We start from the raw sequence: 25,185 nt of genomic DNA, 5'->3' as shown, positions 1-25,185 counted from the left end.
AGAAGTACACAAGAAAAAAAGGAAATTGAGAAGTGAATAACTACTGAGTGAAGGTAAAATGTGAAGGAAGTGTTTGGTTGTTGAATTTTGTTTCCTGTGCCCACCTTATCAGGACTGGAGTGGAGAGCTTCAATTTGTCTCTCTGAAATGTACCTTGCTTTCTCAAATTTGTCTTTCCCATTGTTTGGTTTTGGATTGGTCCCCTCACAACCACCCAGTAAAATTCTATTTCCTTTTTCTATATTTTTATCATTACGCATATGCATATATAAAGTAAATTTGATTCATTTATTTTTTTAAACCAATTAAGAGAAAATATTCAATCGTTTAATTAATAAAATAATCAGTAATCACATCAACAAAATACTACAAAAAATTAATAAAACAAACATTTGAATTCTTGCTGCAGTCTTAGCTAACTCAAGTAGTAAGAATTGAAGAAGGAATGAATAAAAGTTATCAATTCTTGTTTTATCAAAGTTAAAGTCATCAATTCAAACTCTTAATGCAATAAATTTTTTTTTTATCTATTACACTTTTATATAATATATTAATTAATATGTTTTGTTATCAGTCTGTAACGTATACTGTGTATATTTTATTAAACACAAGGAATTTAGATGGTAGATTTAGATGCTGTGGATTTATTTCTTTTCTTTTTAATGTTAAAATAAATTTACTTATTGAAATTTTAGAATATAGGTACAAAGTAATTTCGGGAAGCATAATTGGAGTTCAAGCCTGTGACTTTTGAAATATACCTCTTGGAGAGAGAATAGGCCCCAGCATTCATCCTGATGTAGATAGTGGCCATGTTTAACTTCCATTCACTGCCACTTCTTTTTCTTACTTAAAATTTTGCGTTTTTAAATGAACATTTAAATTATTTAATCAATATTAAATAAAAATAAAAATATATAAGTGATTTTTAAATAAAAACTTTAATCAAACATGTGCTTATCCGTTTTGTCCCTTTTGTTACGTTGGATGAGCCATTTCACCAATTTTCCCTCTCAGATACTAAATTATTAATAATTTTTAAATAGACCTAAAGAAAGAAATCAAATTGTCAAAATATCATCAATATATAAATATAACTTCTACCCTATCAATAATATACTCTATTATTGATAGACAGTTAATAATACAAATCTGCTATAAAAAATAGATAAGGAAACATGTCTAATTATTACAAAAATGTAAGCATAACATATGCTTTATACTATATATACCCCCACACACAGATATAATTTCTGGTCTATTATTAGTTTTCCAAAGTGGATTATGGTCAAACAGTGAGTTATTCTGCTCATAATGAAGTGGCAAGCTCGTAATTATGGGATTAAGATGTTACGAACTCCAACCTGCCCTGGCCATGGAAAAGTGTCTTTCATGCTTTTATCGTCAACAGAGGAATGTTTTGGGATTGCAATAAATTCTCTCAATAGCATATCTTCCAGAGAATTTAGACAATGGAGACATTAATGTATGTATCTATGGCCGCTCCTCTCAGAGCACCCTGAAACTTCTTGTCCTTCCTTCTTCTTCCTTCCATTATCATCTGAGAAAAAACAGTAATCCCCACACCACTCTGTCCAGTGTGCCCATTTCTGAACAGCCTGTAAGAAGGATTTCTTCAAACTTCTTCCAGAAACCGACAAGTATTCTGACCATTATTCCATTCCCGACCATCATTCCATGTGGGTACTTGTTCCTTCTTCTTCTTCTTCTTCTTCTTTTTCTTCCTGTCAAGACTCTGAGTGATTCTCTGCTTTGTGTTTCCTGTTCGTTTTTAACCCACTTTCCCGGGAAAATCTAGCTCCGAAGTCCGAACACGTTTATTCCGCCCGGATTGTGGTTTCCAGCATGTGGGAATCTGACAACGAATCTGTAGCAGGAAGGGGCTATGCAGGTGGGCTTCTGACTCCAACCAAGCAAGGTGTTAAGACAGAAGGGTTCGAACAAAGAGGCCAATCTTGGTATGAAGAAAAATAAATGCAGAATCAGTACTTTTGTTGTTGATTTTTGTTTTGATAGTTCTAGTGAATCGCAGAAGCTAGAGCTTGAAACTTCTGATGATTTTATTTCTACCCATTAATTTATATCCATGTCTCCATCTCAGAAGCTAAAGCAGAATATGTGTGTTTGAAAATATATTCTAACTAATCTTCTTTGCTAATGCGACTGAATCACAGTCATTAATCTTGAACAAGTTGGTTCAGAAGAGTTAGATGAGATTGAAGACCCTGTAAGAAGCTTAAACACTTTTTGGCATATGCAGGTATGTTGCAACGGATATTCCAAGTGATCTTCTTGTTCAAATTGGAGGAGCTAACTTCCACTTACACAAGGTAGCTACTCTTTTTTCTATCCAACTTGTACTGTTGTGGTCTTCATGTACTGTTAAATTTTCTGACCTTTTCTCACACTTTCTCGGGAAAGTATCCTCTTCTTTCTCGAAGTGGAAAGCTAAACAGGATCATATACGAGTCACGCGACCCAGATTTGAACAAGATAGCTATGGATGATTTACCTGGTGGGGCTGAGGCCTTTGAGCAAGCTGCAAAGTTCTGCTACGGAATTGCAGTGGATTTAACGGCAGGCAACATCTCAGGCCTAAGATGTGCTGCAGAATACCTTGAGATGACGGAAGATCTAGAAGAAGGCAATCTCATATTCAAAACCGAGGCATTTCTAAGCTATGTGGTCCTATCGTCATGGAGAGACTCCATAGTAGTATTGAAGAGCTGTGAGAAGCTGTCACCATGGGCAGAGAACCTTCAGATTGTTAGAAGATGCAGTGAGTCCATAGCCTGGAAAGCTTGTGCCAATCCAAAAGGGATAAAGTGGTCCTACACTGGTAGACCCCCAAAAGTTTCAAGCGACAAAAAGGAATCATCAAGCCCCGGTAGGAACCAGCAGGTTCCTCCAGATTGGTGGTTTGAGGATGCTTCAATCCTTCGAATCGATCATTTTGTTCGAGTCATGACTGCAATAAAAGTAAAAGGAATGAGATATGAACTCATCGGAGCATCAATAATGCATTATGCAACTAAGTGGCTTCCAGGACTAATAAATGACACAGCAAACTTTGGAGATGAAGCAAGTAGTAATAGTAACAGTAATAGCAGCAGCAGTAACAGTGGAGGTAGCTGGAAAGGTGGGCTTCATATGGTTGTGACTGGAAAAAGGGATGAAACTTCAAGCCTTCAAGCTAAAGATCAAAGAATGATCATAGAGAGTCTTATAAGCATAATCCCACCACAGAAGGATAGTGTCTCTTGCAGCTTCCTTCTTAGGCTTCTGAGAATGGCAAACATGCTGAAAGTTGCGCCTGCATTAGTCACTGAATTAGAGAAAAGGGTGGGAATGCAACTTGAACAAGCTACACCGGCTGATCTATTGATTCCTTCTTATGACCAAAGTGAGACCATTTATGATGTAGATCTGATTCAGAGGCTGCTTGAGCATTTTCTGGTTCAAGAACAGACTGAGAACTCAAGTCCTGGCAGAGTGGGAGGGAGTAATTTAACTGCCAAGACCAGAGTGGCTAGGCTTGTTGATAGTTATCTTACCGAAGTGTCCAGAGACAGAAACCTTTCCCTCACAAAGTTTCAGGTCCTGGCTGAAGCGTTGCCTGAATCAGCTAGGACCTGTGATGATGGACTCTACAGAGCCATTGACTCTTATCTAAAGGTAAAATAAATCTGCTACAGTGATTCTTCTATGTTAATGTTAGACATATTCATAAAAATCGATCATGGGTTTTCAGTGAACAACCTAAATATTGTAGTTCAAACGTGTATGTGTAACTTTTAAGTATCGAATTTTGTCTGATGAGTCTGTGCGCACATGTCAGACACAGACATTTGACTCTTGTTAAGTGCTAATACTTCTTAAAGTTCTGAGAAGCTAAACTTATGCATGAAAAGCTTATTCGTGGTAGAACTTCATCTTCACTTCTACTGATGGTTTTGCAGGCACATCCTACACTTTCTGAGCACGAAAGGAAGCGGCTTTGCCGGGTAATGGATTGTCAGAAACTCTCCATTGATGCCTGCATGCATGCTGCTCAGAACGAAAGGCTTCCACTAAGAGTTGTGGTGCAAGTTCTCTTCTCTGAACAAGTCAAAATAAGCAATGCAATAGCCAGCAGTTCTCTGAAAGAAGGTGGTGCAGAGTCTAAATACCAACCAATGATCTCAAACAGAAAGACGCTTCTAGAAGCTACACCACAGTCATTCCAAGAAGGATGGACAGCTGCTAAGAAAGACATAAACACACTCAAGTTTGAGCTTGAGAGTGTGAAAGCCAAGTACTTGGAGCTGCAAAATGATATGGAGAATCTGCAGAAACAGTTCGAGAAGGTGCTGAAGCAGAAGCAGGCATCAGCTTGGAGCACTGGGTGGAAGAAACTAAGCAAACTTACCAAAATGACAAACATGGAGAATCATGATATTGCTCCTCAGATTCCTCCTCCTACTGCAGAACAGAACAGGAAGCCACCAAGAAGGTGGAGAAATTCAATTTCCTGAAACACGGAAGATTCTGAAACATGTGTTCTTTTCATTCAGTTTTTTGGCTTCTTGGAGAGTAATTTACGGGGGTTTCTTTGTTTCGCTTTCCATTTCTGAAAGCAATTGCTGAAAAGCTCTAGCTAAATTGAATTTGTCTCCAAGAGAGAATCATAATTTTCATGTGCGAGTTCCCCTAGCACTTCAATCCATAATAAAATTAATCATTTTTGTTCAGTTTCCTCTTGGATATCGACGTTACACGTAGCATAGTAAAAGTTATACAGGTCACTGGTTAGACATAGCAATCTTCCTCATTAAACATTTTGATTTGGAGGGCACATAAAAAACACAACACCTTGTTTTGATAAAACATACCCAACTTTTTAATGCCTAATAGTTTGGCCATATTTTTACTTTTTATTCTGTTTGCTCAGCCACAAATTAAAATTTTTTACTCAGCGTCTTTAATCGCTCCTAAATTCTGTAAAACTTCATATTAAAGATTGTGCATAATTTAAAAAAAAAAAACCACTAAGACTAGATTTTACCCCATCAGTATCATAGAGGTTTTAAATAATGCACACTAATCAAGGTGAATAAGGACATATTGGGAATCACGTTTAAAAGCACTCATGGGCACATTTCACGTAAGTTGAGATAAAACTCCTCTCATATACTCACTTCATATTTCGTAGATCACGATTGAAAAGCTGCTTATAAGCCATTTTAAATGGGCTCTAGAAATTGTACTACAATGCATATAATTTTAAGTAATGCTTATGTAGAATGAAATGAAAAAGGGAACAAAATGAAGGGGAAAAGGTAATTTTTCACATAGATGTAATATTTGTTTCTGGATAAAAATTAATGACAAAAAAAATAATTGTTATTAGGTACTGTAGTGACTATCATTTTGGCGTGATTAGAAAGGGAAAAAAAATTAGATAAATTTAAGCGATGTTAGCCTTAATAGTATAAAGATTCGAGTTTAATATGATAATACTGAATATAAAATATTATAAAAAAAATTAAGTAAACACATGATGCAACCCCACACTAACACTATAACTACAAGTTCATGATTCAAATATTGCCCAATCACTTTAAACACCCCTCAGCAACCCCTACCCCACCAAAGTTGCTGTTTGAACTTTGAAGAGTTAAAACAGAGGTGACCATTAATTTTGACCCAATTTTCTTTGGTTTGACAGCTCTCTTGCCTTGGGTCCCCAATTTGTATCTTCAGAGTTCGAAAAACGTGAGACTATGATCACTCTGCCAGTAATATCAAACAATTAAGACCACGAATGATAAAGGAGAAAACATGATTAGATGTTTCCAGCAAAAATCATGTCATCCCGCAAGCAAGACAAGGATGATTCTTCTGCTTCATCATGACAAGACTATGGATGGGGCAAACAAAGAAATTCCAAATCCAGAGTATCAGACCGATTCAGAAACAATTTCTTCGATAGAATGACTTACAGCGACAGATTTTTTTGCGATTACGCTGTCAAAACATGATACGTGGACTAACAATTGACAGAGGAACGACGACGTCGATCATGGCGGCTGCTTCTGGAGATGAAATGAATAATGCAACCAATAATGTCGCTGCAATGCTTTCAACGGAAATCCCTAGAAAATAAAAACGACAAAAATGTAATGTGCTTTCGTTGTTACCAGTACTTTTCCCCCTGATAGTCATCTTCCTCAGCGACACAATCCCGATGTCCAGATTTGGCACTACAAAGTCACTCTCAACTGTTGCTGACTTTTTAGAAGCAATGCGAAATTAGAATACCTATTAGAAGTATTTGGATCAGTTTTTTTGTGAGTAATTTTACCAATTTTGAGATAAATATGTGAATTTTTTTTCTCAATTTATGTAAAAACACTTTTTTGGTGTTTTCCAAAAACCTATTAGAATGTAGGGAAAAAATTAGTAGAAATAGGGGAGAAATAAAAAAAAGGAGAAATTGTTGAAAAAATACCCATTGAAATATTTATTGCTTAAATTAAAGCTACTTGAAATTTGTTTGAGCTTATACTTAAAGCAGGTGAAATTCATTTTTAGTGGTTATAAAATTTTTTCCAGCTTCATACAATTGGTGTAACTCTTCTTTTTTTTTTTTTGGTAAAAGGTGTAACTCTTCTTTTTGTGCCTAAACAATAATAACTGACCTTGTTCTATTAAGTGGGATTGGCTATATGAATCGCCAAACGACATTGTATTCTGTGATTTAGTTGTGTCTAAAAATACATGAAATTTGTTTAAAACGGTTCTTAATACAACTCTTTTTTCAGTTGTACATTACTTATCTTCAATGAAAGTAATATTTCCTACAAGAAAAGCTGTATTTTCTAAGGATAATCCGCAGCCAATCAAGAATTTATCTCCTAAAAATTTTTAATTAAAAGATCATTTTAAATATTAGTTTAGATAATTGTAGTTTTAGGAATCTCCATTGTAAATCAGTTGTATGAATTTTACGAGCACTCCCATTGATTTGCAACAAAGATTTATATATTTACAACTGTGTAAACTAATATTTGTGACTTATCTTTTAACATTTTTCAAAAACTTAATTGTTTTTTAATATATATATTTTTATTTAAAAAAATCTTAAGCATGATTCTGTCATAATTTTCATGTCAGTGTTTAGAGGCAAAATATATCATAAAATAAATGGAGCCTAACTAGTTCTGCTCAAGTGACAATGAAATTGAATCTGATCACACTCCTCGTAATATCAAACAATTAAGGCCACGAAGTATAAAGAAGGAAACATGATTAGATATTGCAGTAAAATCATGTTTTCCTGAATCATAATCATCATAATTAATAATTAATACTCTTCCGGTTCTTAATATAGGACCCATTTAACTAATTTGATTAGATTAAGGAAGTTAGGTAAGTTAATTAATTATAAAAATTGTGACACGTTTTTCCTAAAATGCCATAATCATCTTTCTTAATACCCATCTCTATCTTCTATTTGATTATGGTTGATAGAGTATCCATAGGGGTAATTTAGAGAAAATTGATAAATATGAGAAATGGGTCTTATATTTAGGACCAAAACCAACTCAGCAATTGGGTCCTATATTAAGGACCGGAGGAGTAATTAATAATGATAACACTACCTCCGTTCCTAATTATAAGACCCAATTGACTAATTTGAAGAGATTAAGAAAAGAAGTTAAGTTAGTTATTTGTAATAAATAGGTGTTGTCTTTCCTAAAATATCCTTACTAATCAACTATATTGATTAGAACTACAATTATTAGAAGAACTAGCTTGAAAAAAATATATAAATATGAGAGACAAAGTGAATTAGAATTTTATATTTAGAACCAAAATAAAATTCAAATAAATTTTTATATTAAAGACCAGAGGTAGTACTTTAGCTACATGACAAGCCTATATAGGGGGACTCAAAATGTTACCAAGGCAAATGGATTTCACTATGGCATGCTCATCTTTAAATTTGGACTGATCATAATAAAATTCATCAGTCTAAATTTCTTTATATTTTTTTTGCCAATTTTTTTTATTTTACTTAAACATTATAATATTTCATATTTTAATGGGAACTTAGTGCAAGATAAAGTTTTTTTTTTTTGTTGAAAAAGAAGTTAAAACTTAAAAAGTTAAAGAAAACACTTAAATCTAAACAGAATTGCACATCTGTATTTTACATATGGAATAGAGAATAAGCAGTATTACTAATGACTTATAAATAGTGCGAATTTTTATAAATTATATATATAATTTAAATGAAATAAACTAAAATTTTATTTTCTCACTATATGTTTTCTTTTTAAATAAAATATTTTTGGAACATCTATTTTCCAAATTTGGATTATTTTTATTTAAGTGGGTATAAGTAACATAACACTATGGTAGGTGCATAATAACCTTTTATTTTCTAGTTTTTTTTTTAAAATTTGGCTTAAGCGTCGGGTTAAGTTAAATTAATTTTTCTTCTTTTAATTTTTTTGACCAAAAATTTTCTTCTTTTAATTAAAATAATTTGGTTTTTGGCATAGAATAGTACTGGCTGATATAAATTCAAGTTGTGTCAGATAATGACTGAAGAAAAACTTCCGCAACATGATTTTTTTTCTCGTCTACGAAATTCCAATTCAAAACATTGCTTAAGAGAAATTTGACAACTATAAGTCATAGAAGTCTAAATTTAGCATCTAACTATGTTTCGAATAAGAAATTAGCCTCAAATGGGAAGTTTAATACCAGTTGAAAACCTATTCCATGCGCTCTCCGATATTAAATATGGACATTTCTCTTAATATTATTTAATTTTTGATCCCCATGTGTGAAAAACTTGTCTCTTCTACTAAAATCAAACAAAAGAGGAATTCTATTTCGACTTACATAAAAACAATTTCTTTTTCTATTATGTATAGATATTCTCTTATTAGAAGCAGTTCTATTTGAGATAATATCAAGTACTAAATATAGATACTCTCTCAGTAGAGATTCGAACAATCTTTTTAAACTGCTTCCGGAACCTCTCAAACACCCTGACATCGAATTTGTCAAACAAGAAAGCACATCTGCCTAGCCAAAAATAAAAATAACAATTTTAAGATGGGCTTGAGAGGGTCTAAATAAATAAGACGTTTGGGCCCATATGTCTTGGGGACATTTTTTTTATTGAAAAGAGAATTCATTAATTAAAAATGACCAAAAGGGCCGCCCTGATTTACAAGAAGACGGTCTTGCCCTGCTTTTTTTTTTTGATAAGCTAGAAACAAAGGACAGGTGCGGAAGGGAAAGCAAAACAAGACAAGGTGCGAAAAGACAGGTCATGCAATGCTTAGCGGTAGAGTGAAACGAATTAGATCCAAAAAAATTTAACAAAAAAGGATCCCTCCATAACATTATATTATTTCATAATCTTTTAGACACAAATTAACAACAACAAAAATCCATTAATTTCTTTAGTTTTTCTTGGAATATTCTGAACATAATAAGATGGACGTATTATCCTATATTTGGATAGAGAAAAAATAAAGGAAGAAAAAACAAGTGGAGGAGAAAATAGAGGGGAATATAGTGCTTGTTTGTTTTTTTTTTTTGTTTTCTTAGTCTCAAAATTTTTTTATAAAATTGTTTTTAAGAACAAGTTTTGGCAACAAAGAACAAAAAATTTGTTTGAAAAATAAATTTTAAAAAAATCACATTTGAAAAAAATAAAAAATCACTCTGTGACAAGTGATAGTAAGATAGTAGAGGAGAAGAGAAGAAGATTTTTTTAATTTTTAAAAATAAAAAATAAAAAACACAAAAGCAAAAACAAGGAAACATGTAAAAATTGTTTCGTTTTTTAGGTTTTAAAAACATGTTTTGTTTTTTTTTTAAAATAATCAACTAAAAACAAATTACTAAACAAGTTTTTCTGTTTTTCTATTTTAAAAAAAATTATTTTCAAATAAGAAACCAAACAAGCCCATATTTTTCTTGTTGGGATAGCAAGGGGAAAAAAAGAGAAGTAACAAATGTGGATGAGAAAACGTAATGTGAAACCTGTATGTTTTCTTTTTCAAGGTTTTTTCTTTAAAAGTAGACAGATTTTAGGAAGAAAACATGCTTCATAGAATTATTTCAAATTAGATAAAAGAGGTATGTGATCGACTTACACCTTTTTCATGTGTATTATTGTCATTATGAAATTAGCATCTTTCTTTTATACTAAAGTGCAAGAAGAGATGAAGTGCCTCTTAAATAAGGAGGAAAAAATGTGTGTTAAATTGTTAAGTCAAGAGGCTTCAGAATAAAATACTAAAACTAATATTAAAGGGCCAATTACGTAATAATATCCTGTGTGCGTGAAATTTTCAAAAAGATACAACTTTAAAAGTAAATTGTCTTAGTGATAACACTATCCGTCACGCTTAAATCAGATTTCAGGTTTAAACATGTGTTTGAAAAAAAATGTAAAGCAGAAAACTGAAGGATGTGACAAGAAATGATTCTCATGTGATATGCTGAAAAATCAATTATGGTACTGAAAAATGTTTGTTAAATTGTTAAGTCAAGAGGCTTTAGAGCTTAGAATAAAATACTAAAACTAATATTAAAGGGTCAATTACGTGATAATATCCCGTGTGCATCAAATTTTTAAAAAGATGCAATACATTTAAGAGTAAATTGTTTTAGTGATAATACTACCCGTCACGCTTAAATAAGATTTCAGGTTTAAACATGTGTTTGAAAAAAAATAAGGCAGAAAACTAAATGATGTGACAAGAAATGATTCTCATGTGATATGCTTAAAAATCAATTATGGTACTGATATGATTAAGACTCAAGCCCCATACCTTACAATGAATCCCAACCAACACAAAGAAGGTTGTACCATTTCCTAGTCATGTGACATGCTCAAAACCAATAATTATACAATAAAGGACACTGATTGGATGAATAAATCCGTGGGTTTGAATTTTTGTGAATGAAATAAATTATGTTGGAAGTTGGAACCATATATTTAGATTTAACACCACTTAAATTATAATTAATTAATAACAAAAATTATATAGTTATAAAAAAAAGTAAGAACAAAAAGCTTTCCCCCCATAATGTTGACTTCCAAATTTTTAAAGCATCATTTAAAGGCATTGTCCTTTACCCCTTTTTGCTTTGCTCAAAAAGATTACAAAAGGAGAAAATTAGACCAACCCACTTCAGAAAAGACTATTAGTGAACACATTCTTTTCATCAGTTTATTTTTTTCCAAAAAGTACACACACACACACACACACAAGGCCATGACAAGAATGGTGCAAAAAATATAGAATTAGATCATAGCATTATTCAAAAGATCTTAACCCTCATTAGGTGGATCTTAAGATTCTCTAGATCATAACAGTATTCCTTACTTGGCAAATTTGTATGGTTAATCAGCTTATAAAAAGAGGAATGACATTAAAAGTCCAAAATTAAAGTTTAAATAGTTTTTCTCTATATAACTTTAAGAAGATCATATGTATAAACTTAAAATTTAAAGAATATAAAAGATATAATTGCGGGTTATCTACATATACTTAAAACTTCAGGGAGGTTTATTATTAACTACTTAAAAGTTAAGGGAGTTATTTGTATATAGTTTAAAATTTTAAGAAGTTTTACATAATTTGGCTTTTTAATAAACATCATGGTATGATTATTTTTTTGATTCCTTGGAAATAATTTCTGTAACCGTCATTAGCGCAAATTATACATTATTAAAACGGTCATTTTATCTTATGAAGACATGATTAGAGCAATAAGTTAACAGCACGATACAATTTTTAAACAAAAGGGGGGGTGAGAATAATTTGAAATTTTAAGTGCCAAAGGAATAAAATTAGTTTTCTCAACAAAACCAAAGAAACATAAATCACTCCATATAGGAATCAGAGATTCATAGTAATTGATCCACAAACATACAATACAGTGATCCACACACAATACACAAATCAAGAGAAAGTAAACCATGTGCCAGTCATAAAGCTGGAATACATTCAAATTTCAAACCTGCCACACCATTATCACACCCCAATTATTCACACACACATAAACTCACTCAACTGAAATACACAGCAGCATCAGGAAAAAGACACCAACAACAATCAACCCGCCTCTCAATTACAACCTAGAAACTAGAAGAGCTTGTCATTTTCCAACATCAGCATGTAAAACAAAGCAACCTTTTACCACAAATGGTGCATTTGAGAGAGAGATAAAGGGAGAGGGCCCCAGCACAGACTCATGATGATAAATCACGCACCATCTTCAAGCACTCCTCCAACATGTGAAACTTTGTTGGTGCTTTAGAATTTATGCCAGCATGATATGCGTGCTAGCTTGAAAGAGAGGACAACAAAAGCATAACAACAAGAATGAATAAAGGAGGGTGGAAAGTGGGACCCCAGTTACCTAACGCGCATGCATTCAACCAAGAGGAAAGTTCAACACTTGAGGGGAAAAAAGCGTCCTCATTTACAGCATAGCCCACCACCACCTTCTCCCGTCCCCGCAACCTGTGGCCTCTGATCTTTAACCCTCCGAAAAGCTAAAAGATAATAATTCTGGTCCATACAACCAATCCCCCATTTTCTCTGCAATCCCAGAGGCAAGATATAGTACTAGTTATTACTGCTTCTGTTCACCAGCTATATAAATAGAACCTCGAGAAGGAGGATTATAAAATAAAATAAAATAAAGAAAAAGGAGCATGCTGATTCAAGCTTGGCCATTCTAGTCTCCCACAGCAAACATACAAGAACAGCAGCGAACAGTTAAATTTAATAGTCTTTCAATCCAAATCCAGGAGTACCACTTCGGGACATCAAAGATTTCAAGTATTCAATGGTTCCATCAATGACTGAGAGGGGCTCCTTTCCCTTTGCTCCAGGAACTAGGTTCTCAAGAACTTTCAATGATTCACGGATCTTATCCTTTTTAAAATGAGTATTACCCATCATTGAATTCTCTTCCCCCCTAGTTTGCTTAGCAGAATACACTTGGCTGGTGGAATTCTTCGATTCTGCATCACTGGTGTAGTCACAAGACTCGTCTTGTCTTACTGAAATACCACTGTTGATTGGCGATGATCTCTCCAACCCATCATCATTTAACTTCTGCCTTTATTCGGCTGGTCCGAGCTTGCAACCTCCTCCTTCATATTCTCAAATTGATCTTGCATCACGCACGGTCTTTTATTGCTAGTGGAGAACAACCTGTACTTGCAACCTCATCATCATCACTATGATAATCAACATCTTCGTCTGAGTAAAGCAAGGCATTAATTTCTTCTGTGTCCTCATGCAGTTCACTTTCCTCAACATTAATATGATTTTCATTACGGTCTTCTGGTAAACTGTATTTCATTGGATAATTTTCATCTGTACTAGCTGCCTGTCCCATCTTAGTTTCACCAGAAGCTTGAATAAATTTAGAGGGAGCAACATTTGGACTATGAACCAAGGGGAAAATTGGGCTGTAGAACAGCCTCGTCTTATCACCAGACTGGTCAAAAATAAGAAACTTTTTCTGTAAAGATGCAGGATTCTCGTGTGGCATGGCCCCTCCAATATCACTTTCTTTCAAACATTGTTCTGAAACTGATTGGATATCTCCAGAGTGGTGATGGTTGGGATACTGCAGGAATCCTCGCAATTCCTCTGTTTGCACAGTCCCAAGATTCAAGAAACCAGGAAATGTGAATCCAGGAAAGACCTTGTGTCCAGGAAAGTTGCACATGCTAGTATTTAGGTCTGCTGGAAGGCCACATAACCTTGGCTCCCGTGATGTGGGGGAGCAATTTAAATGATGTGCTTGCCAAGCCACATTCTGTGGACAAGGCCAGGAGCTGTCAGCCTTAACCATCCAACAAAACAATGACCTACAATACATAAAAACGATCACTCAATACTAAGACGAGATGCTTTCAGCCATAAAAATTCAAAAGATCATTAAAAACTGCATACCAGGAGACTTTATGGTGTTCTGACAGGGATCTTCTTTAATTTGCACTTCTGAGGTACAAAGGATTAAAAAGGAAAACCAAAAACTCCAGCTTAACGAGAAAGAAATGCAGAATAAAATCGATCGATCTACGTGACGGGCTTAAGTAAATGACGAAAGTACTCAGCCTGCATGTCAGAACATAACATTGATGAGTTCTTTAAAGTGCATCTGATAACTGATAATAGAAGCTTCAGAATATTCAATGGTTGATCATAAGTAAGTTTTTCACACAACAGACATAAAGGGAAATTTCATCAAATAAAAGAAAAGAACTGCAATGGAAAAACACTAACAATAACAGAATACTAACCTGACAATCGTGCAAAGGTTGAAAGCATGCTATCACTCTAACAATGATTGTTGGTTCACCTTCAATGCCATTCTCATGTTTTAATGCCCGAAATCTTGTTTGGCTTGCCGCTTGGCACACCATAACGTCTATTGATTCTTTGCCTCACTACCCAATCAAAATGTGCACGCCAAAAATATACCCAATAAAATAGAATAAAGACGATACCAAATTATATGACCAAATGGAAATCAGCTAGAAAAGGGAAGAAACAAACAAGGAGATGCTCAAGAGACAATACTGGACCTTCTTCACTTCCTATCCTTTAACCAATTCTATACTTATCAGAAGAAATGATCATACAGTGGTTGGCTTCCATAGGTTGTGGTTTAGACCAAAGGATTAAAAATAACAAAGCGGATAACTTAATGGAATATTACTCTACAGGATAACTTTACAATACACATTCAAGCGGACAACTTTGCGAAATACATCAACAGAGAGACCCAGCCAACGCATGCTGACAAAGATACCCAGAATTGCTTAGAGACTCCAGGAGATGTTACGCCCACATAACTAAAATCCCTGAAACAAGATTACATCATAAAGTAAATATCATAAATTTATTTGGGCATATGTCATGAATTAAGATTATGCAATATCATGTCCTAAAGAAAAACGTTTCATAAACTTCTCCTTTCTTTTGAAACTATATATATACACACACACATATATATAGACACACAAACAAAAGATCTATGACAATAATCACTGAGAGAAAATGAACAGATTCATTGCAACTTACAGCTTCAGATGTCCATTTCTTTGAAATAAAACGAACCCAAAAATATGAGGGATCAGAACTATTTTGCTTTCTCTTGAATATTATTTTTAATATAAATAAGAAAAAGGCTCCTGCCAGCGTCCCAACGACTACAGTAAGGAATGGCGGAAGAAAAGGAATATTATCAACACACTTCTCACTTGTTGAAATCTACAAAACCAGGCCTTGAAACCCACTCAGATAACTGATAAGGTTGTTATTTAATCAGACAAAGTTCCTTCGCTTTCCCCTGGAATTCTCAAATTCCTTATCCAAACAAGTATATTAACTAAACTGTTGCTAATCCAACTTAAGAAATCCCCATATGAACGGATTCCAGAACCCAATTTCGACAAAGCAGTCCTAATCCTAATGAAATCCTAAAATTTTCCCCTTTTGCCTCCTCACCCGCTACCCGGAGAAATAGAAACCCCCCCCCCCCGACCAAGTAGAAAACAGGATCAGATTCTGGAAACTTACAGATCGATTAAAGAGGAAACGGCAGCTTCTTGACGAACTCGATTGGAATTTCCGGCAGCGAAGAAGTGGGAGAACCAAATGCAAGAGATAGTGAACAGTGAAGAAAGGAAATAGCCAGAAGCAAAAGTCCAAAGAGGTGCCGCATCCACTGGACGCCACGATTATATAGACGACCCATTGCACGATTTTTCCGCCAACTATATCATTATGTTTTTTCCTTTTTTTTTTTTCCCTTTTTTTTTTCTTTTCTAGCTATATAATTTTCCGAAAATTATTAAAAAAATTTTGCATTACAAAACTTATTTTTTGGTGAAATCATTACAAAATTTATTACTACCTCCAGTCCTTAATACAAGAGTTTATTTGACTTTTATTTTAGTGTTAGATATAAGATCTCAATTCACTTTGTCTCTTATATTTATCTACTTTTTTTAAGATGGTTCTTATAATAATGATAGTTCTAGTCAATATACTTGATAAATAAGGATATTTTAAGAAAGACAACACATATTTACTACAAATAACTAACTTAACTAATTTTTAAATCTACTCAAATTAGTCAACTAGTTCTTATATATTAAGAACAGGTAATATTACTCAAAATTTATTTAAAGACTCAAGTGTAGCATATTTTCATCTGTCTGGTGTGAATCTTTTTTGAATGCATGTGTAAAAACGAAATAACTTCAAATATGTTCCAGTAACAATTAAAGAAGAGTTGTACCGCTGAAAATCTGTTTCACCTGCTTTGGATTACTACCCAAATTTAGGTAATAAATTGTGTTTGAGGCAAATTTTCAGCATTTTTTTTAGTATTATAACTAATTGAGATTGAGATTTGAATAATTAAATAGTGTCAGTCAATTTGGATTAAGTTTTTATTAATCTCAGTTAAAAAGGGTTTTTTTTTGCATAATTTTTTCATTTATAAAATTTGACTCACAATCTTATTTTTAAAAAAATGTTGAGAACATTCTTCTGAAATAATATGATTGGAATATTCTTGGCTTCTACTTCTAACTAATAGCTAGTAATTACCATGATTGCTCACAACTTTTCTCAACCAAAATCTTATTCTGCCTCCATGCACGCGAGGATTGGCTTTTTAATGATTTATTTTTTTGTAAAGCTATTTTTAAATAAGATTCTTTTCATATTGGATACATTTTTCAATTTATTTTTTCTTATTCAAATTTATTGTCTTATAAATAATACTCCATCTAGTCTTAAATAAAAGAGCTAATTTAATTTTACTTTAATCCTAAACATAAAATCTCAATTCATTTTGTTTTACAAATTTATAATTTTTTCAGACTATCTACATTGCACATATTGTTTTAAATTTATAATTTCTCATCAAGGCTTTCCTATTTGATTATACATAGCAATGATGGTCTTATTAAGAGATAATTACAATGCATATGATTAAAAAGAGTATTGTAAGAAAATCAATATACACTTGTTATGAATAACTAATTTAATTATTTTTTTTAAAATCTATAAATTAGTTATGTAGCGTTTATATTAAGAATTAGATCTATGTATATGTCATATACTTCTCAGGTCCTTAATATAAGATTTAAATAACTAATTTTAAAAATTAAAAAAAATTAGTTAAGCTGGTTACTTGATAAATGTATGTTGGCTTTTCTAAATAATTTTCTTTAATCATATCCATTAGAATCACACTTTGGTAGGAATCTTTTAGGAATATTTTGATAAAAATGTAAGATAAAGTAAATTATAAATTCATTTTCCCAACTAATTTTTGTATTAAGTAAGGGAGGTAATGTATTTGTATATGAGTTTGGTTGAAAAACCACTGAGGAAAGAAGTAAGGTCGACGTATTATTACTAATTGGAAGCGTAGTTTAGAAGCCATTAAATGTTCACATGCTGCCTATGGCAACGCATGAGGAAATTGTGGCAATTCCTCAATCATTATGTGCCCGGAAAATCCACCAAAAAAAAATCCTAATTCTATGGGAAAAATAAAATTAAATCTGTCATTTTTCATATAATTTTCCTTATTCCCATAATATTTTCTTTTAATCCCCATGACAGTTTTTTTTGTTAATAAAAAAGGCCAAATGACATTAGAAACAAAAGATAGAGTACATCATAAAGATAAGGTCAAAAGAAGTAAAGAAATTAAGAGTTCTTAATATAAGATCTAATTAACTAATTTGAGTAGGTTAAGAATATTAGTTAAATTAGTTAATATGATATATTTCCAAAACAACAATTCTGTGCCTGCCACTTGAACAAATTGCTTAGTTGACACCCCCGAGTTATTAGTGATATGGTTCAAGGAAAAAACAGAGGATTTAATGAACAAAAACACTCATAATTAAATAGATGATTCCCTTCTACCTTCAAGCTCATCAAAAATATTGAAGAGGCTGAACTTCAAAACACACCCAAAAATGACAAAGAAAAACACACTTCTTGTTTTCGCCTCTATGTATGTAATACTATAACCCAACCATATAGTATTAATGACTGTTTTCATATTCCAAATATTTTTTTTAAATGACTAGTTTGATTCCTCCTCCTTGTTTTAAAATAAATACATATTTACATCTATTGTTTTTTTTATGATAAATATTTTTCATATATATATATATACATGAAGAAACTAAAATATTTGGAGCACGATGAAACATGCTCCACCACCAACAGAACTTTATTGGGATACAACGTTCCAATGTTAATGGTTGATTTTAAGCGTTCAATAGTGAGCTATTCACAATAGTTGAGTTAGTGGTAAGTAATATTGAGAGTTTTTTTCTGGCAAAAAAAAAAACAATTCAATAAATGTAAAAATGTTATTATAAGATCTATTGTAATTGAGCTTGACAATTTTAAAATTTAATCCAGTGGCATATTCATAATTTGTAAACGGTAGTGTATGTATATACATTAATTAGATAATTTATAGGTGAAGTTAAGCTAAATCACATGAAGCTCCCTCCTCCGAATTTGGAATCATGTACAAATAATTCTTTTAATCTTTGAAACTCAATAACTAAATAACCAACCCACCTAAACTTTTAACGTCATATGGATAAACATTAATCGTGAATTATTATACACCCTCTGAAATATATTTTTGTGTGTACATAATGCCCTCAAACTTTGATTTTTATGTATATAAGTTCCCTAAATTTTAATATGTATATATAGATAAGTAATGAGCAGAATTACTAGAAGAAAAATTATTTTTATAAATACACATTTTTAGGGGATTCATTGTAATATTTTAAAACTTAAGGACGTTATTCACATAGAAGTTCAAAGAAGTGCAATTTTGCCTTGAATTTAATGTCAAAATTCAAATATTGAATTCTTTAAACACTTTTAATTGTTTTGTTTGAATTTTAGGAGAGATTATTTTAAAAAGGGACTACTTCTTATAATGTTTTTGACAAAAATTTTACGTCCCTTTTTGTGATTCAACAAATTGTTTGGTAATGACCTTCAATATTACTTTGTCACCCAAACGTTCACCCTTTAGAATTATTGCATAAAATATTTTTTAGTAACAATTAGCAGATTGCTAGTTTAAAAGATTTTATATTTCAAAAAGAAAAAAAAAAACAACTGATAGAACTTAATCAAACAAAGTCAAATATCAATAGCCCTATATTTGATAGCACACTCTCTTGCTTATCATTTCCCATACCACATGTGAATTAATTCCAAAAATAATGATTACCAATTTCAATTCATGATTGAAGATTAATCATAATTTTCTATCAGCATGTATGTTGGTTGGATCTAGGCACATTTAAATCCTAGCTTTTAAAATTTCGATTAAAATCATTATATATATTTTTCACGTAGATATGGTCAGAGCTCAGAAGTATACTTTAATTTCATATTCTACTTTTAAAATAAAACAAATATCAAATTTGAGAAAAAAATTAAAAATAAAATGCAATATTGACGGTTGTTTAAATTTAATATGGACAATTATATTCAACTGCCCAATGAACAGTTGTTATGATAATTAAATAGAAAAATTAAATTAAGATAAGGTGAAGAAGACATTGATGAAATATTAGTCACAAGTCACAAGTAACAAGAGACATAAACATGTGTTCTGCACTCATTAGCAATCTAATTTACTATTGTAAATGTCCCCACCAAAGTGATCACAGTGTCACAAGGCAACATTGTCTCAATTCTGGAAATTATGGCACAACATCACACCCCAGAAATAAAAAAGATTCTCTGCTTAAGTGCATTCTTACAATTTCACACATCTTAATTATGTTTATAGTCATTATTAGAGGCCCACAATTTTCATACCCATACCCCCATAGGTGTCTTTTCATTCTAACTAGAAGTGGGACCTATACCACTGCATAGAGTATGAAAAATGAGACGCAATATTACTCTCTCGAGTTTTAAATATAAAAGTTGGCTGAAAGGTTTGCTTTGGTTCTAAGTAGAAAATTTTAATCTGTTTTGTCTCACAAATTTATTATATTTTTTTCCTAGATGATCATACTGATTATATGTATTAGAAGAGATTTTTATCGATAGGGATATGTTCCAATATATCAACATACATTTATTATATTACTTTCGATACTTAGTATAAAAGCTAGATAACTTATTTGAGAATATCAAGAAAATTAGTTAAATTTGTTAATTGTAACAAATATATGTCGATTTTTCTAAGTTACTCTCTTTAATTATGTGTATTAAAACTATCAAATCCACTAACTCTTATATTAAGGATTAAAGGTAGTAAATACTAACTTATCCAATTTTTTAAATATTTATAAATTAATTATCTAGTACTAAAAGGAGTACTTGTTAATAATTTGTGAGGATATATCATTCATTTGTCCTTAATATTTAGGCGAGCCTAGCCTTTATAGTTAGCAAAATATATTTTACTAGTGCTTATGAAAATAATGGCACACATATGTTGATTTTCCTAAATTAATTAACAATTTAAGATTATGCATACAAATTAAGAGAGTTGTCACATAGTTTAAACACTAAAATCTAATTATATGTAGCTAAAATATGCTTATACTAAAATATCATAGCACTTCAACTTCGCATATGGTTAGTTTAATTACTCCTCTAATCCTCAATGTAAAACTTATTTAATTAATTTGATTAGGTTAAGTATAAGAAAAATGATATATTTTTTCTAAAACACCATAATTATTTTTCTTAATATCTTTTTTTTTCTACTTGATTGTGATTGAGACAGTATTAATAATAGTAATTTAAAAAATTGATAAATATGATAAATATATTTTATATTTAAAATTAAGATCAACTCAATAATTAAGTTTTATATTAAGAATCGAATGGGCAAAATATTAAGGCAACATGTGACTGATTTTTGCCAACTGACGTCGTTTAAGGGGGTGTTTGGGAACCTAAAAAGGTGATTTTAAAAAATATTTTTTCACAAAACGAGACAAATTCTTTCACATATTTATTTTGTACATCGTAAAAACACTTCTAAAATCGTGGTTTGATTTTTATTCAAATAAAATACTCGAAGTTGAATAAGCGGTACGCTCATGAATTACAAACTTGGCTTTGAAAACCAAATCGACCCAAATGAATTTTAAAGTATAAAAAATAGGAAATAAAAATAGGTATGATGGATTCACCTTAAAATATCAACTTTGTGAAAACACCAAAGTATTAAATAATAAAATGATCATATAATACAGAAGTCGATCCCATATATTCAATTTTTGTGTGAAATTTATGTCAAATCAATCATTACATAAATTTTTAATTTTTAATACTACATGCATATTCAATTGAATCGGATCTGCCACTAAATTTGATCAATATGAATGAAGTCTATTAAAAGTATATTGCAATAAAAAAAAAATTTGATAGGCCAGAATAATCATTCATATTAAAACCATATAAAATAGCACCAAAGCCATTCCACATAGTTTTGTGAAATAACGCATATAACTCTTGACTAATGTGTGATAATTAATAAACAACGCGTAATTAATGAGATAAAAATAAAAAGTGAATTAAATTTTCAGACATATGCATACGAAGTAGAAAAATAATTTTATAAAAAAGAAGCTGAAAATTTGTAAATATCAAATAAGGAATATCAACAAAAATTTCTTGTCATTTGTAAATTCAGTGTTGTTAACATCAAATAAAGTGTTGTTATCAAACTTATTTAAGATTTAGTAATTTTCAGTTTCATTTTTTGTTATTCTCCCTACAAAGTATGAATTATGACTAGCACTATTCTTTTGGATATAAGTCAGAGCATCCTCAATTTACTTTGGATTAGAAACTAATTTCTATTAGGCTAGGAGCATAAAGATTAAAGCTCTCTCAATAAATGTACTTTTTAAGATTTGAACTTGTGATTTTCTTCTTATGAGAGTTAGATCATTTACCATCTCAACTAACAGCTTGTTGGTATCACTGTACTATTTTAAAATTTTGACTCACATATAGGATATTATAAATTAAATGGATCCAATGTAAATCTCAACATAGGATAGTATTTGCCTACAAAACTAATTATAATGAAGAAAATGCTAGAATCATCAAGTGCAATCCAATCTTTTGGCCACTAGCTGCAATAATCCAATTAATTGAACATGCTACACTCGTGCATTAGATAATCAAAAAGCCAAAAAAGAAGACCAAAAGATCCAATTTTTCTTTATCCCATGTATAATAAAGTAAATTTTAGCAAAGCGGTATTTTTTTTTTTTTTGCTTTTTTTTTTCCTGTTGGGTTTGGTTGATGAGAGTGGAGGGCACAAGCACCAAATACTCAAAATACTATGATGAGGTTTTCTCTTTAGGTTGCAGCCTCACCAAAGTGACTAAAATTCAGGGATATCCCTCTTGCACTTTTCAATATTCTATATGACACTATTCATGGATTTCCCCTTTTGTTCCTTTTAATGGCACTTGCTCATCCTTCACCTTCTTCAACATCGTACATTCTTATTGCCTCTATTTATTTTATATTATTAAAAGCTTTGGATTAAAGTTTTGTTTGGTTTCTTATGAATATTGGAATATTTTTTCCATCAAAATATTATCTTCTCTATTTTATCCTCTCTATTTAGAGTATTTTTTTTAATTCACCATATGGAGTTTAACTAAATTGCAGGAATTTGATTCTTCTTAAAGCAGATCGAAGATTCAGATCTTGTGAATAAAAAACCATGTCAAAAAATGAAAAAATTGGCTAGAACTCTCTAATTAGAAAATTAGTTGTGCAAATGTATCTAAAATTTATTTTATAACTCATGTGTAACTTATTTTTAGTGGATGCAACTCTTTTTCAATTTTGTACAACCTATTTTCAACTATGTGCAAAGCGAAAAAAATCTGCACATAAATAAAGAAAATTGCATCCATTCAAAAAATTGAGTACTTAAATACCTTTGAATAATTTTTTAATCAAGAACTTTTGACCAATTTTTCTCAAGAAATACTCCGATAAATTGCTTGTTAAAAATTTGTTTAATCAGTCATGTTTGGGAGAATCACTTGCTACTAGATTCAATGATTCTCAAATCAACACACACATATATTTTTAAAAAAGTAAACGGAATCAATTGACGTAAACTTGCCGAACTCAGTTTAATAAATTGAAAATTGAACCAATTTTTTTTTTATTAAAAAAAGATGATATGAGTTTCTTTTAGTTAGGGCACTTTTTCCCCCTCTCTGCAAATGGCTTTCGGTGAGCACTAGGAAAGGCATGAATGGGTAGTGGACACAAGTCTGACTATAAATTGGACTCTGTGTAGAGAGATCCTCTTTTGCGCACTATTTCTTATGCAAAGTGCTGCGTTAATCCAGATTTTAGAACCTCATTTGAATCCAGAATTATTATAAAGCCATTTACAAGACACATGAATTAAACAAAGAAAAAGAAAGATTTGGTATGATCATTATTGGTATAGGTCTGCAAAATCCATATCTACTCTCTCTTTATATATATATAAGAGTGCTTTGAACAAGTGCTTGAATTATTTGAGCTACTATGATTCTACAAATAAACAAGAATTCAAATTTTTTTTAAAATAAAATAAAAGGAGTATACTTTACCAATAATAAAGATTAACATCTTTTGAAGTATTGGGATAAGTGATTGACCTCCCTCAATTAGATTTGCTATATTTTATAAAGACTGAAAATTTAACTTTTAATCACTTGTTTATGTGACAAGAATCCCCAAAAATAAAACTTTTGATATTGAAGCATATATATGTTTTAATCATTTTGTTTGGTTGAAATTTGTAATTTCAATTTTGAAGCTAGTAATTAGATTAAATTGCAAATTGGGAATTGAAAATATATAATCCTAAGATAAAGCAAAACAAAAATTTTGCATGGAAATTAATGAATCCATAAAATTAAATTCAAGTATTTGCAATAAAATTGGGTGCATAGTGTGAGGGACAAGAGAGAGTGGAGGCGTAGGGTAGGGACAGACACTCACATGCTTTTATATTCCAATTATTCATCCAACTAGACAGGCCCAGCCACGGATCTACATCTTGATGACTGGGGCCAACTTGAAAACAAAATATAAATTAGGGGCTATTTTTGAGGCACCAATTGATGTAAGGACAATACTTATATCAGCTTTTTTTTATTCATAATGTCAAGTTTTCAGATAAAAAGAGTCATATATAATTGGAAAATTGACATAATTGATAGGGCAATGCAAAAATCTGATAGTTTGGTATGGTCCGGTCTAATCCAAGAAAACTCAGTCCAGTCCGATTTAGAAAAAATTGTCCAAGACAAGATTGGACCAGACTGGTCTCATCAGGTCGGACTGGACTGGGGAATGACCCCTTAGACCAGTTGGTCCTGTACAATCTGTCCTGAGTTTTTATTTTTTAATTTTTAAATATTATTTATACAATTTTAATTTGTTTTTAATTTTTCTATATAAGTTTTTTTGTCAATTTAAATAATAAAGATTTATCTATTAACTTCCTAAGTGATGAGCATGTGCATATGTTTTCTTCAATATATAATTTATATTGATAAGAATTAATAAATGAAACATGACGTTATTGAGAAATTAAAAAGGAGTGATCAAATTTGATGAAGTTTTGATTAAAATATATGCAAAATTTTATATAGTAAGTTGTAATCTTACCTCTTATCGAAGATTTTTTTTTTTTAAAAAAATTCAATTGAGATCCTAGACTTCCTCAACCAGTTCAGGTAGTCTAGTAGACAACTTCTCGGATTGGCAGTGGATTGGACCAAATTTCAAACTATCTTTTTCAATCCAAAGCAAACCTAATCCAGCCTCATCCATGCACACTCCTAATAATAATTGATATAAAAGATCTAACCTAAGTATTCTGCAAGTGTATAAAATAATAAAATTAGCTTTTAATTATGATTACTAAATTGACTTTTTCATTATTTTTAGGTTTTGTGGACGAGGTTTTTTTGTTAACCCAAAAAAAAAAAACTATTCAAGCAAGTTTTCGGTAACTGATTATTTTATAAAAGAACTTTTGGGATAT

At 31.4% G+C, this 25,185-nt stretch overlaps 1 protein-coding gene and 1 long non-coding RNA gene across 2 annotated transcripts; one reads left to right on the top strand and one right to left on the bottom strand.

Moving 5' to 3' along the window:
- Positions 1–1,464: 1,464 nt before the first annotated feature.
- LOC114743196 (root phototropism protein 3) lies at positions 1,465–4,751 on the top strand. The gene is made up of 5 exons (XM_028931388.1): positions 1,465–1,700; positions 1,820–1,979; positions 2,282–2,351; positions 2,443–3,696; positions 3,981–4,751. The coding sequence occupies exons 2-5, from the start codon at positions 1,867–1,869 to the stop codon at positions 4,533–4,535; spliced, it is 1,992 nt and encodes a 663-aa protein (XP_028787221.1). The 5' UTR covers positions 1,465–1,700; positions 1,820–1,866; the 3' UTR covers positions 4,536–4,751.
- Positions 4,752–13,507: 8,756 nt separating this feature from the next.
- Positions 13,508–15,784, bottom strand: LOC114743188 (uncharacterized). Its single transcript, XR_003739979.1, has 4 exons — positions 15,648–15,784; positions 14,366–14,929; positions 14,016–14,180; positions 13,508–13,930 (listed from the first exon to the last, which is right to left on the bottom strand). It is a non-coding gene; the product is annotated as an uncharacterized LOC114743188 (long non-coding RNA).
- Between the last annotated feature and the right edge of the window lie 9,401 nt (positions 15,785–25,185).

Source organism: Neltuma alba, unplaced genomic scaffold, assembly GCF_004799145.2.
Source record: "Neltuma alba isolate B1F8T4 unplaced genomic scaffold, ASM479914v2 tig00000640_pilon, whole genome shotgun sequence".
In the NCBI taxonomy this organism is placed as follows: Eukaryota; Viridiplantae; Streptophyta; class Magnoliopsida; order Fabales; family Fabaceae; genus Neltuma; species Neltuma alba.
This window is presented reverse-complemented; position numbering and strand designations above follow the sequence as displayed.